The following is a 15,466-nucleotide window of genomic DNA, read 5'->3' on the forward strand; positions in this document are numbered from 1 at the left end:
CTGATATTTGCCTACATGATTGCACTGATGTTTGCACAGATGTTTGCTCTCATGCTTGCACTGATGTTTGTCCTGATGATTGCACTGATGTTTGCCCTGATGATTGCACTGATGTTTGCCCTGATATTTGTACTGATGTTTGCCCTGCTGATTACACTGATGTTTGTACTGATCTTTGCAGAGTTGATTGCACTGATATTTGCGCTGATGTTTGCCCCGATGATTGCACTGATGTTTGCGCTCATGTTTGCACTGATGTTTGCTCTGATGTTGGCACACATGTTTGCACTGATGTTTGCCTTTGGTTATATCTTTAAGTCAGGAGGTGTCTCAGTTACCTCTGGTTAAGATCAGTGGTACCACTTACCCTGTGGGCACTCTGCTTTTCTCCACTCATAAGCCTGACCACTATGATATACAAAGTGAAAAAAACCTTAAATCACTGCAAGTAAGTCAATCAATCAATCAATCAAATCAACATATTAGGAGGTTATGGATCTGGTAGAAGTATGTCAGTAACAATATGAAGCAGACACTATCCTTAATGAAACCATATGGGTTCTATATGGGTCCCAGAAATCTGTAAAACATAAAGTGACACAATTGACCGGATTCCTATTGATTGATCCACTTTATATGGCCACTTAAGAGATTTTTTTGTGAAATTTGATTAATTTCTTCCCAGAAAGGCGTTAATATTGGTATCAAAATTATCCTAATTGCGCATTTTACAGGCCAAACTTTGTATTATGTGCAATTATACAGACCAAACTTTCTGTGAAATACAGTAATTTGTTATTCCAGGAGGAATATTGGGAAAAATAATGCTGAACTCTTGTATTTTCCAAATTTTTGGCATTACATTTCAGCAAGTGAAGCTGCTGATCACCTGCAGACAAAAACTGGTGGACTCGGAAGACGACCCAGGAGAAAGTGTCTTCATGACACGCTTAGATGGGAGCATCTTGGAAGTCACTCTGGGCAGGTTGTCAATAGAAGATGCCAAAAAGCTGCTCAAGCGATATGCGGGAGATGTAAGTGTTCAGGCATGTTGCCAGTTGCTGTATAGAGATAAAGTACAAGTAGCTTACTGTTGTCGAATATAACAAATTTTTGTTGATACAGTTAGCAGGTAAAGATTCACATATGCTGTCTACTTTTATCTGAGTAACATAATCATGGCATTTGCCTGGCCTTAAATTACCAACCAGCTTGATCGGTGATGATCAGTAGGCCTGCTCTGAATTAACTCCCTTGTTACATGAAAGCGACTATGACGTTACATGACATTAGTTTCGGAGGCATGAAGCTACAGGAAGTGGGACATCGTTTCACAGCACGTGTGTAGGTTATACCATAACAGTTACAAATATTTTCTAGACAACAGAGTTTAATGAAACTTGATATTAACCTTTGAGAGTCGTAGAAGTATTGAGAGATTGTAAATGAAGTCAGTGTTTTCAGTTCAAGAGCTTGTTTATTGTAACATAATTTGGGCCAGGATTTTAAAATTACCTCCGAATGGATTTAAAAAATACATGATGTTTATGATAGAGTTTTCCGAATAAGTTCACAAAATTAAAATCTGCTTTAAAACTAGGTTATCAGATATCTTATGCCAGTTTTACTCGGAAAACTTGCCTCCAGAAATTTTATGAGGTCCCACTTAACCACAACATACTCTTTAAAGTGCACCTTTTAAACAAGAGTGACCCCAAAGGGAGGTAATTTGGTGCGACCCTGTTTGCAGAAACTACAGCACATATATGTGCTTTTGAAATTGCTCCGCATCATTCAAGAATGCAGCGTCACTAGGACAAGTTGAGTGTAACTTCATGTAGATGTAACATTATTAAGTTATATTATGTAAGTTACGTATGTGTCGTTGTGGTTTATTTTCAAGGGCTACATTTAGGGCCTGGTATTGTCTTAACATGATACTGTGATTCATTCAACTTGACACTTTTTTTATTTCCTTATAACCACGATCAACTTTATGCTTGTTTCTGTGAGTGGGAGGGCATTATTAACCTTCAGCACTACTTAAAAATCTGTCTTTTTGCAGATAGAGAACTACGAGGGTCGGGAAATTGTCCAACTGTGTGGACAGTGTCCTTTAGTTATAAAGGTCATGGGAGATTATTTGAGTCGTTCTGACATCCAGCCAATGGATGTGATTCGACGCCTGAAGTCGACAGGATCAAGCTTTGGGGAAGAACAAGTCACGGCATGTTTAAATGCAAGTTTCCAGGTTTTGTCACCGATTTGCCAAAGCGCTCTTATTCAGCTCAGTGTGTTTGAGACGTCTTTTGATTGGAGCATGGCAAAAGCTGTCATGAATATGCGTGAAGAAAAAGCCGAAGATATTTTGAAACAGCTGAGAAATCACCATTTGTTAGAGTATGGCTCAAAATTTGAGGAAAAAAACTTCAGTCTGCAAGAATCTCAGCTCTCGGATGAGGAAGATGATGACGAGACATTGATGAAAAGAGATTTAACTCCCAAATCAACCAGGGTGATGAGCTTTGAGCCCAAACGTCAAAAGTCAGTTGTGATATCCCCAGAAGATTATTTATATACCTTCCATCCTATTGTTCTGCGATTTTTGCAGCAGAAGAGCAATGAAGAGCCAGATTTGTATGAAAAGATGAAAAATGATGCCGAAGAAAGATTCTGCAATTATTTCTACAACTACATCAAGACAACACTGGGAAGCCAGTTAGATAGAAACAGCATCTCAGCGTGTTTATATATCCATGAAAACTCAGTCCTTCTCAACAAATTTTTTGAGCTTCTGAAAGAGAAACGATATGATCTGCAGGCAGACACTTCTGAAGATGTCAAGTGCCTGTTCCACTTAAGCAAAGTTCGGTCCTATGTTGGCTCTCACTTCGGACAAGCCGATTTCTATCATACTCTGGCAAAACAGAAAGAGGATGCTCTGGATGATCTGTTTGTGTTTTATTCCAGGATTCATGAGTTGATAAGCGAGAAGATACTTGATAATGTACGAGGAGTAAAGAAGCTTCAAAGCAACCTGAAAACTATGCTTCCAAGAGTAAAAGATGGGCAGCAGGGCCGCTCTGCATTCAGGAACCTAGCTTTGGCCGACTATCACATGTTGATGGGTCAAGATGCTCTTGATAATGCAAAATACGCAGATGATCGGGTTTCATCAAAACCAATACTTTGTGAGGCATTGGATCATTTCAGGAAAGCCCATTTGTTGTACCTTAAGGAAGAATATGTCTGGTCTGAAAGGGCACGGGTGACAGACTGTATGGGTTGTGTGCACTCTCAGCTGGACGAGTTTGAAACCGCCAAGAGGTATCACCAGGAAGCATTACAGCAGATGAACAGAAACCTTGACAAAGGTGGAAAACATGGAGACATTCCAAATTACCTGGTCAACATTGGCGCCGTTTATCATTCCATAGCAACACAAAAACCACCAGATACTTCTGAAGCCGAGAGACTGTTCCACAAGGCTTTGAAATACTACAGAGATGCCACGGACATGGACAAGGAGCTAGGCTTCCCAGATGAGCTTGTTCAGGCTCGCAGACTGAGAAATATGGCAGATATCTACAGACGGTTGAAGGAATTCACCGAAGCTTACAGAGCCGCCTGTAAATCATTTCGTATTTTCCAGGGTCATTTTCAACCACCACACGTAGAATTAACAACCACTTTGCATCGTCTTGGATATATACAGTACTGCAAGGGCAAGCACTTAAAACAACTGGCCAATAATGACCTCACTGGTAAGACTGAGAAAATCTCTGATAGGCTGTACTATTTTCAGTAATAATAATTTGCCATCACGTTACTTGCTGGCAAACATTGCATTCCTGAAGAATTACTGTCACCACATTCATTGCACTTGTAGAGTTTAAAGATATGTTGACGACAGCATTTGTTTTTTAAATGTTGGAGAAAATTAGATTCATTATTAAATAATGTGTTATTGTGGTGGCTGACAAGAAGCAAAGTATTTGTGGAGACTTACTTATTTATTTACCTTTTGTTCTTTGCCATACTCAAATATATTTCTCTTATATGACGCAAGTGAGCATTATGGTGAGAGGAAACCGGGCGGAGCCTGGGGGGAAACCCAAGACAATCAGCAGGTTGCTATTTATGAGGAAACCATTATGAAATACTTTAATATAACTAATGTGTTGCGTGTATATCAGTTAATGTGTTGCATGTATATCAGTTAATGTGTTGCATGTATATCAGTTAATGTGTTGCATGTATATCAGATAATGTTTTGCATATATATCAGTTAATGTGTTGCGTGTATATCAGATAATGTGTTGCATGTATGTCAGATAATGTTTTGCATGTGTATCAATTAAATGCACTAAGGAATTCTTTACATTTAGGCTTAAATTACCAGAGAATGTGTAAACTGTAATATAAATGTAATTTGTGTTTGGGGCTGTTTTTTTTTGTTTCAGATGAAGCTGAAAATGCTTTCAAGGAAGCCAAAAAGAATTATGACAATGTTGCTTATATGATAGAGAACGGTGGATTGTCTAGGAAGCACCAAGACTACCAACACGTGCGTGATACCCACAAAGGAGTGATGAAGGCTTTAGGGAATTTTGATGGGCTATGGCAAATCACAAACTTTTACAGGGTAAGTATTTTATTTATTTATTTGATTGGTGTTTTACACCATACTCAAGAATATTTCACTTATTCGACGGCGGCCAGCATTATGGTAGGTGGAAACTGGGCAGAGCCTGGGGGAAACCCACAACCATCTGCAGGCTGCTGACAGACCTTCCCAGGTATGGCCGGAGAGGAAGCCAGCATGAGCTGGACTTGAACTCACAGCGAGTTCATTTATGAGAGACTCTTGGGTCATTACGCTGCACTAGCGCTCTAACCAACTGAGCCACGGATACAGGGTAAGTAAAACTGCCACTTGAGGAGTTGGAAGTCATATGCTTAATTTTCACTTGGAAGTTAAATTTGGCCTAGTATGACTGGTGTAACTGTTTTACCAGTTTATATGAAATGTGCTTTCCCATTGAGCTTAAGTGAAAGGTATTGAGTGGAAGTGAACTTGAGAGTAATGTAATTTAGGTCATAACAAACCATATGTTTACTTCTCGATTTGATACAGTACATCTTTGTAACATTAATGGTTCAATATTTTGCACATGAACAGCCTTCAGTGTTGCCAAATAATGTGTTAATAAATTCACAAATTTCCTAGAATTTGGAATCCGGAAAGTATGACAAGGAGATTAACAACATGCAGCGTCAAGTCGCTGGTGAGAGCAGTGGAAGTGACATGGACTCTGAGGAGGACGAGGTGGAGGAGGAGGAGGAGGAAGAGGTGGTGCTAGAGGAGGTGGGGGTGGGGCTAGCTGTCGGGGGAGGAGCCATCAACAGACAGGACAGCAGTTTTGTTGGCAGTGATGACCTAGACTTTGCACAGAACCAGCATGATTATCCTGAAGTTTTGGATGAAGAAGACAATGGAGTTTTTCATGCAGGTCAGTATATTCTCAGAGCTCTTGAGGACTGACTAAATACTATGTATGTAACAATGGTAAAAACAGTGAAGCAATCTGATCTATATTTCACCTTTGAAAGCCCATAACTGTTGGAAGATTCTACAACGTACGGAATTCATCACCTGCACTTTGCTGATGAAGTATGCGTTGCCATTTTTTTATTTTTTTATGCTTATGCAAGGCATAGTGTTAATCAGGAAGCTAAATAAAGCTGGTGGAATAGACGCTGTTTGATTTGAGCATGCTCATTTGAATAATGTCTTGCTCTTGCCAACAGTCCTGGATGAATGCTGTTGTATGCTCAAATGCAGCTATGGCTGGTTAAACAGCAGCTCTGAAATTTGTGTCATATCCCAAGCATTTCCATTTGTGTCCATTCCCTTACTGTTATAAGTATACAAGAGATATGCTTGAGGTACTTCTGAGGTGTACCTTTGGGGTGTAGCATATCTGAACTGAGGTGTGTCTAAGGTATATTTGAGATGTATTGAAGCAGTATCTGAGGTGCTGCCAATCATGCAAATTAGTACCTTAAGTAAATCTATTGTACACCTCAGTGGAGGTGTACCCTGTAAATATAAGGTAAAAAATATGATGCCTTAGGTGTATCTGAGGTGCAGCTGGGGTACAGCTGAAGTACATGCTTATAGGCAAGGTGGATGTATACTGTTCCCACTTTTATTTAGACAGAAAACAAGCTCAAAGCACTTAAATATTGGCTGTATAAATAATAGATACGTTCAGAAAAGTTTGTAAGTGCATGTTGCACGTTGTTTGTTTACAGTATCTGTAAATCTCATCTGATTTACAACAACAACGATGTACATTTACATGAGGCTTTCTAGCTGCTTGATCAAAATTTAGTGGTGCTCCTTTTCTGTCCCCTTTTAGAACTGTTCATGTGCCCAAAGATGTTACAAATTCTTTCCCAGAAAGCATCAATCAGTGCATAATTGGGTTGTTTTCCACAGCCTGGAATATATATGCAGGGCATATATTATATATATTTATTGTTCAGGGCAACATCTTCATTTTCAAGAAATCAGTACCTCTTTTTAAAATGATCATAACTGTCTGAAAAATGTTTCAGGAGTCTTTATAACCATTTTCTGTGAAAAATCTGGCATTGTCAGTGTTGTACTTGTAATTTTCAGGTAAATCTCAGTCTAATAAATAAATAAATCAATAAATATGAGAGGCATAGGCTATATAGACAAGACTGCCCTGATAGCAGTCTTTAGATATATAATACCATTGAAATTAATATCAACCTGTAGTCATGATGAATTCCTTATGTTTGCTGTACAGGCTGTGCACTAGGACTTTTGTGCCATGAGTTTTTATTACCCGATCAACTGACCAGCATGTACATTATGTCAGACAGATGGCATACTGTGACGTGGGAATAAGGTCGGTTGGCAGGAACATGGCCCCTCATTGTGGTTTCTTTATAGTGAACCTTTATTGTTTAAGGTCCGCAAAGAATAACCAGCTATATTATGTCAGAGCTTTGTCACAATACATGTAGTTGTAGAGAATGATGCTTATATAACTGTTGTGTGCATGTGTTTTTTTTTTACATAGATTCTTGAAGATTGACTCAAAGAAACCCCCTTTATAATTGTCAGGAGTCAACACAGGGACACAAGAGTCAACACAGGGACACAAGAGTCAACACAGGGACTATTCTGACTCTGATTCAAAATGGTTTGGTCAAGACAGTTTCCAGATTAAATTGCAGTATAATTGTTAGTCTGTATACAGTATATATTATGTTTGTCATCAGTTCAGTGATTTGCTGTGGAATGCCTGTTGGAAACTGTTATATACTTTGAAACCTTACAAACTTAGTATATAAGCAACTAGGTGTACAGGAATATAGTTGGCTTTCAGAGTTTCTGATATGTACATGTATGAAGCTTCAATACACACAATTACTGACAGGTAACAGCGGTAATTTTACTCAAACTATGTACTAAATTTTAAAGATTGTCCTTGCAATAGTGATTGTATCAATGAAACTGATCTGTTATTTTGACTGTGTTGTTTTTTTTTTTTTTGTTTCCTTGTTGTTTTTTTTGGTTGTTGTTTTTGTTGTTTAGACCATTTTTTAAAGATATACCAGTATCTGTGATTTTGATAATTTGCTTAAAGGGTACAGAATCCAGAATCCCTTCTGATTGGCTGATGTGAGAGATGTCCAGGCTCAGGCACATCTGTTCAAGGCCAGAAGATTTAACCTAGAAAATCCTATCTCAGTCAGTCAATCAGCATTGATTCACTATCTGTTTAAGTTCATTCATGGTTACAATGTAAGACGTCTAATTAGTCAACTGAATTAGACTTCACAAAGAGACATATCACCTTCTACATTTGTATAGACCATATGAAGAAGAATGTCTCACAAAGTGAAATTAAAGTCTCTGCAGAGTCAAAAAGAATAATCTAAACAGGCAGGACCAATCGTTTTTTAAGAACCCCTTGTTAAAGTAAAAACAATGCTCAAGGGAAAATAATATAGAAAGCTGTTCAAACAAAACATGTACATGTATGGTATGAAGTTGATGATGTATATGTAACTGTATTTTTTATATATTTATAACATGTAGTGTGTCTCCAAGATATATTGGTAATCAACATGTAAAGCTGTTATTTTGATAATGTACATTGTAAGCTAGGTTTTAGCAGGTCTTTGTTACTTTTGTTTAATGAATTGTGAGATCAATAAGAAGACCACATCATGTGAAGCTGAAAGTCTCCACAAAGAAAGATATCAGGGTGAATAGTCAGTAGATTAATTAATGATATGATTTGTTTTTGCATACATTACCCTAATTCTTAGAACTTTGGGGATGGATATTAGTAGTGTTGAAAACAGAATATTACATTTCTTTATCAGCCTTTTGGAAAAGTAAAGATATGAGTATGTTGTTCATTAGATGGTATAACCATGTGAGAGAAAAGAAATTCAATATTCCTGGTACAATTAGAGACTGGTATATATTGGCTAAAATCAGTGGCTCAGATCTCCCAATAATTAGAAGAATGACACATGATAGTTTTCTTGAATGACGCATTATAGTTTCCCTTAAAGACACATTATAGTTTTCCAAGTGTGTGAAGACCTATAGACAAGTGCTGAAAATATTAGAAGCTATGGTGTTATATAAGATGTAGTTATTCTGTTGGTTTCTGGGTCAGGTTCCCTGTTACAGGAGATTCATGAAACTCATAGTTTCCTTTGACTATTTTAATTGCTTGTGATTGGTACATATTTACAGTCTATCATTAAATTAATATACGCTCATATTTTCCGTGATGTTCTCATGTTTTGAAAACTAGTTATCAAAATAAACAGTTTACATTTAGTATGTGGGACGTTTAATTGTGGATGATGCCAATATTCGGCCGTTCTAGGTGATGTCCGTCCATCGCTATCCCTTTAGGTATGTGGATCAATTTTCTCTAATTTCTTTACATTTTAAGAACTAGTTAGTGGAGGATCCTGAAAGTCACAGGTTACATGTGTATCTTGTGGGTTGCACATATTTTAATTAATCAGGCTGATGTTGATCCATATTGGCATTAACTTATTACAACCTAAGAATTTAGCGTTTATTTGTAAACTCTGAAGAGAAGGATTACAAAACACACTGAGCTGTAAATGTTTCACAATTAGAAACTTAGGTCATCTGTGTATATGTATATGTATCTGTCTTAAAATATTATTGCATCTGCATGTGTTATATTCCATAATTTGCATATATTTTTAAAACTTTTAAAGGGAGAACCATGCATTATTGTAACTAATCTCATTTTTTTGTACCATTATATTTTAATAGTTTACATTTGTAAGATAATATTTTAATAGTTTACATTTGTGCCATAATGCTGTAATAGTTCACATTTGCAAAATAATATTTTAATAGTTTGCTCTGCTATATGCTCTTTATGATTGATGTGTTGTGATCTTCTACCACACAAACACATGCACATGTGTACTTGCTGCTTGAAGGTTTAAAACCAATGAAACCAAAGGCGGAAAAGTGATTTATACTCTAGTACTGGGGGGTTGGTTACTAGCTTCCAAAAAATGGGTAATAGGAAACAGGACTCGATGGGAAACAAGACTCAATAGGAAACAGGACTCAATAGGAAACAGGACTCGATAGGAAACAAGACTCAACAGGAAACAAGACTCAATAGGAAACAGGACTCAATAGGAAACAGGGAGGTATTGAGTAATTACAAATATTTAGGATTAACTTTTACTTCCACTCTTAGTCTCTGTAGTTCAACTTTCATTTTTGTCGATTCTGCAAAGTATGCACTGACAGAGATACTACGTACTATGCAGTACCTACGTGATATGCCGTTGAGTAGCTTTTTTAAACTGTTTGATGCCAAAGTGATGCTGAAGAGATATGGGGGGTTCCAAAAATGCAAACAACTAGAATAAAATGTAGTTCAGTACATGGTTTGTAAACAGTGGCTTAGGATGGGGCAAAGTACTCCGAATGCTATGGCCCTTGGGGAGTCTGGTCGGTACCCATTGTACTGCTCCACTGCAATCCGCTGTGCCAAGTACTGGCTTAAGATAATAAGCATGTCTGACCCGAGATACCCAAGAACAGCATAATCCATTACATCTTGATGGGACAGGATAACATACATGGGCCACAGGGGTAAAACAGCAGCTCTTCCAGCTAAGTTTTGTTTTGTTTGGGTAAACCAAGGGATAATGAACCAACAAGTGTTTCTGTCAGTGCTCAAACAATGTCTTGTTGATAATTTCCAGCTAGAGTGGAGTGCCACTCTGGCATCTAGCAGAAGATATGGTTTGTACAGGATGTATAAAATTGTATTTGGTGAAGAGGTATGCTTGAGTCTTGTCACAAATCGTAAAAAACATGAGCGCTCTGGCAAGCATGAGAGTTGGTACCGTTGGCCTGCATGTCAACATTGGCACATTTACAAATGTTCTGTCTGCAATCAATACCTTGCTGAAGACCAATTCCAATTGGTTTTGGTATGCCCAATGTATGAGGACTTTCATCGTGAGCATTTACCAGTGAAATATTTGTCCAGACTATCACACTGTTTTGTTCTACCCAGGCTCAAGTGCATCCTTAAGCCTGATTAATGAATTGGCTAAGTCCTGTTACCTATCTCTAGAGCGACGCACCAAGTTCCAAGAGTCCCTTAGAGTCAACAGTGTGTAAACTATTGTTGCCCGGACACTGAGTTACACCACCAGCCTATGAACTTCCAGAGATGCATGTATATGGGCCTATGGCCTAAAATACTGTTAATAAACGAATTTATTATTGATTACTGTTCATGGTTTTCTTTGCGTTGATTTGCTTTTTCGATTGCAGAAAAATCACAGCTCATACTGTCTCTGCATGGGATTACAGCAGTTCAATCTCATCAAATTTATTTATTTGATTTGATAGGTGTTTAATGCTGCACTCAAGAACATTTCTTATTAAACAGTAGCCAGCATTATGGTGGGAGGAAACTGAGCAGAGCCCAAAAAAACCCACTTACGCTAGCGCAATAACCAACTCAGCCACGAGGATGGCTGTATGTGACACTTCCCTGTAGGTGGAGGATGGCTGTATCTGACACTTTACTGTGTATGGAAGATGGCTGTACCTGACACTTCCCTGTAGGTGGAAGATGGCTGTACCTGACACTTCCCTGTAGGCGGAAGATGGCTGTACCTGACATTTCCCTGTAGGTGGAGGATGACTGTACCTAACACTTCCCTGTAGTTGGAGGATGGCTGTATCTGACACTTCCCTGTAGGTGGAGGATGGCTGTACCTGACACCTCCCTGTGAATGAAGGATAGCTGTACCTGTCATTTTCCTGTAGGTGGAAGATGGCTGTACCTGACATCTCCCTGTAGGTGGAAGATGGCTGTACCTGACACTTCCTTGTAGGTGGAGGATGGCTGTACCTGACACTTCCCTGTAGGTGGAGGATGGCTGTACCTGACATTTCCCTGTAGGTGGAAGGTGTCTGTACCTGACACTTTGCTGCGTGTGGATGATGGCTGTACCTGACACCTCCCTGCAGGTGGAAGATGTCTGTACCTGACACCTCCCTGTAGGTGGAAGATGGCTGTACCTGACACTTCCCTGTAGGTGGAAGGTGTCTGTACCTGACACTTTGCTGCGTGTGGAAGATGGCTGTACCTGACACCTCCCTGTAGGTGGAAGATGGCTGTACCTGACACTTTTCTGTAGGTGGAGGGTGGCTGTATCTGACACTTCCCTGTAGATGGAAGATGGTTGTACGTGACACTTCCCTGTAGGTGGAAGATGGCTGCACCCGACACTTTCCTGTGTATGGAGGATGGCTGTACCTGACACTTCCCTGTAGGTGGAAGATGGCTGTACCTGACATTTCCCTGTATGTGGAGGGTGGCTGTACCTGACACTTCCCTGTAGGAGGAGGATGGCTGTACCTGACACTTTCCTGTGTATGGAGGATGGCTGTACCTGACACTTCCCTGTAGGTGGAGGATGTCTGTGCCTGACATTTTCCTGTAGGTGGAAGATGGCTGTACCTGACACCTCCCTGTAGGTGGAAGATGGCTGTACCTGACACTTTCCTGTGTATGGAGGATGGCTGTACCCGACACTTCCCTGTAGGTGGAAGATGGCTGTACCTGACACTTCCCTGTAGGTGGAAGATGGCTGTACCTGACACTTCCCTGTAGGTGGAAGATGGCTGTACCTGACACTTTCCTGTGTATGAAGGATGGCTGTACCTGGCACTTCCTTGTGGGTGGAAGATGGCTGTACCTGACACCTCCCTGTAGATGGAAGATGGCTGTACCTGACACTTCCCTGTAGGTGGAAGATGGCTGTACCTGACACTTCCCTGTAGGTGGAAGATGGCTGTACCTGACACTTTGCTGTGTATGGAGGATGGCTGTACCTGACACTTTGCTGCGTGTGGAAGATGGCTGTACCTGACACTTCCCTGTAGATGGAAGATGGCTGTACCTGACACTTTGCTGCGTGTGGAAGATGGCTGTACCTGACACTTCCCTGTAGATGGAGGATGGCTGTACCTGACACTTTGCTGCGTGTGGAAGATGGCTGTACCTGACACTTCCCTGTAGATGGAAGATGGCTGTACCTGACACTTCCCTGTAGGTGGAGGATGGCTGTATCTGACACTTTCCTGTAGGTGGAAGATGGCTGTACCTGACATTTCCCTGTAGGTGGAAGATGGCTGTAGCTGACACCTCCCTGTAGGTGGAAGATGGCTGTATCTGACACTTCCCTGTAGATGGAGGATGGCTGTACCTGACACTTCCCTGTAGGTGGAAGATGGCTGTACCTGACACCTCCCTGTAGGTGAAAGATGTCTGTATCTGACACTTCCCTGTAGGTGGAGGATGGCTGTACCTGAAACCTCCCTGTAGGTGGAAGATGGCTGTACCTGACACTTTTCTGTAGGTGGAGGGTGGCTGTATCTGACACTTCCCTGTAGATGGAAGATGGTTGTACGTGACACTTCCCTGTAGGTGGAAGATGGCTGCACCCGACACTTTCCTGTGTATGGAGGATGGCTGTACCTGACACTTCCCTGTAGGTGGAAGATGGCTGTACCTGACATTTCCCTGTATGTGGAGGGTGGCTGTACCTGACACTTCCCTGTAGGAGGAGGATGGCTGTACCTGACACTTTCCTGTGTATGGAGGATGGCTGTACCTGACACTTCCCTGTAGGTGGAGGATGTCTGTGCCTGACATTTTCCTGTAGGTGGAAGATGGCTGTACCTGACACCTCCCTGTAGGTGGAAGATGGCTGTACCTGACACTTTCCTGTGTATGGAGGATGGCTGTACCCGACACTTCCCTGTAGGTGGAAGATGGCTGTACCTGACACTTCCCTGTAGATGGAAGATGGCTGTACCTGACACTTCCCTGTAGGTGGAAGATGGCTGTACCTGACACTTCCCTGTAGGTGGAAGATGGCTGTACCTGACACTTTCCTGTGTATGAAGGATGGCTGTACTTGGCACTTCCTTGTGGGTGGAAGATGGCTGTACCTGACACCTCCCTGTAGATGGAAGATGGCTGTACCTGACACTTCCCTGTAGGTGGAAGATGGCTGTACCTGACACTTCCCTGTAGGTGGAAGATGGCTGTACCTGACACTTTGCTGTGTATGGAGGATGGCTGTACCTGACACTTTGCTGCGTGTGGAAGATGGCTGTACCTGACACTTCCCTGTAGATGGAAGATGGCTGTACCTGACACTTCCCTGTAGGTGGAGGATGGCTGTATCTGACACTTTCCTGTAGGTGGAAGATGGCTGTACCTGACATTTCCCTGTAGGTGGAAGATGGCTGTAGCTGACACCTCCCTGTAGGTGGAAGATGGCTGTATCTGACACTTCCCTGTAGATGGAGGATGGCTGTACCTGACACTTCCCTGTAGGTGGAAGATGGCTGTACCTGACACCTCCCTGTAGGTGAAAGATGGCTGTATCTGACACTTCCCTGTAGGTGGAGGATGGCTGTACCTGAAACCTCCCTCTGAATGAAGGATGGCTGTACCTGACATTTCCCTGTAGGTGGAAGATGGCTGTACCTGACACCTCCCTGTAGGTGGAAGATGGCTGTACCTGACACTTCCCTGTAGGTGGAAGATGGCTGTACCTGACACTTCCCTGTAGGTGGAGGGTGGCTGTACCTGACATTTCCCTGTAGGTGGAAGATATCTGTACCTGACACCTCCCTGTAGATGGAAGATGGCTGTACCTGACACTTCCCTGTAGGTGGAAGAAGATATCATGGACCTCCGCCCGAGCTTTTTAAACCAAATAAATAAATGAATGTAATTGTTGTGTTGTATAATTATATCACACAAGAGGCTTAAAATACATTTTGACTTTCACATGAGTGATCTTATACCATCTAAAGTGTAAAGTGCATCTTGAGGTCAAGAACCTACACGGATGTCCTGATGTCGGAAAACTGTAGGCTACTTTTACAACAATGATTCTATTGTCCTCACATTTTTCATGTTTCGTCTTCACTGATGGTCTGGTACCGGCCTAAACAACACAAGGTGTAGAAAGAGAGAGTGTGGTAATGGTCATATTACTTAATGGTCACATCTGTATGGCCTAAAGTTTCCATTGTAATTACAGGTATGACAGTAGTTGTATTTGCGGTGTTGGTGTTCCATTGAGGAGTGAGTTTAGAGGTGTGACACAGGTATGACGTCACCGGGTTATGTAAGTACCGGGATATTATGTACGTGGTTAGGTCACGGGGTTTTTCCGTCACGTCATGGATTGATGTAAGTGTGGATGCACCAATCAGCGAGACGGGAGCAAAAACGTCGGCTTGTAAAGTTGAGTGGAGCAGCTCCAAACAGCTCCCTTGCGCCAAAACGGACCAATGGATGAGCACCATTCGGCACCAAAATGGGTCGGGGTGGCTGGCATAGCATGGAGCTGTTGGGGCTGCTCCACTCAACTTTACAAGCCGACGTTTTGCTCCCTGTCGCGCTCATTGGTCCGTCACGTCCCTCGCTCATTGGACGTCGCAGTGCAAAGGTTTGCGTGGAACATGAAAAGCTGTTATAAGACAACCCAGAAGCTAGAACCACGCGAAAAAAAAATTTGTTTTTTCTATTTTGGAATATTACACAGGACAATGCCTGTTGTCAAATCGATGTCAGCGATAGCGTATTCGTTGAATTTGAGTCATTTTCAGCCACCCAGATAGCCTTGGTGTTTTTTGCAGAACTCATGTGATGTTTTTTGTACAACATAACGCTAGACATGCAGGCCGTCGACTGAAACTGACATATTTATCATACGAGCATGTAGTATAAAGACATGCCGTATTTTGTTCAGAGATATTCAGGGGGGATAACTCTGGGCCGCTTGTTGACAC

General features: G+C 41.3%; 2 protein-coding genes across 2 annotated transcripts in view; one reads left to right on the forward strand and one right to left on the reverse strand.

Moving 5' to 3' along the window:
* The window catches only part of LOC135461342 (uncharacterized), a 71,798-nt gene that overhangs the window by 23,644 nt on the left and 32,688 nt on the right, over positions 1–15,466 (reverse strand). The gene's annotated exons all lie outside the window — the stretch shown is intronic.
* LOC135482009 (uncharacterized) lies at positions 88–5,730 on the forward strand. Its single transcript, XM_064761819.1, has 4 exons — positions 88–1,034; positions 2,066–3,764; positions 4,464–4,645; positions 5,231–5,730. The coding sequence occupies exons 1-4, from the start codon at positions 825–827 to the stop codon at positions 5,543–5,545; spliced, it is 2,406 nt and encodes an 801-aa protein (XP_064617889.1). The 5' UTR covers positions 88–824; the 3' UTR covers positions 5,546–5,730.

This window comes from Liolophura sinensis, chromosome 1 (assembly GCF_032854445.1).
Source record: "Liolophura sinensis isolate JHLJ2023 chromosome 1, CUHK_Ljap_v2, whole genome shotgun sequence".
NCBI lineage: Eukaryota > Metazoa > Mollusca > Polyplacophora > Chitonida > Chitonidae > Liolophura > Liolophura sinensis.

Coding starts and splice junctions, on each gene's coding strand:
- LOC135482009 (XM_064761819.1), top strand. CDS start 825: ATGCTGAACTCTTGTATTTTCCAAATTTTTGGCATTACATTTCAGCAA. Junction 1,035..2,065: donor TCAAGCGATATGCGGGAGAT/GTAAGTGTTCAG, acceptor GTCTTTTTGCAG/ATAGAGAACTACGAGGGTCG. Junction 4,646..5,230: donor AAATCACAAACTTTTACAGG/GTAAGTATTTTA, acceptor CAAATTTCCTAG/AATTTGGAATCCGGAAAGTA.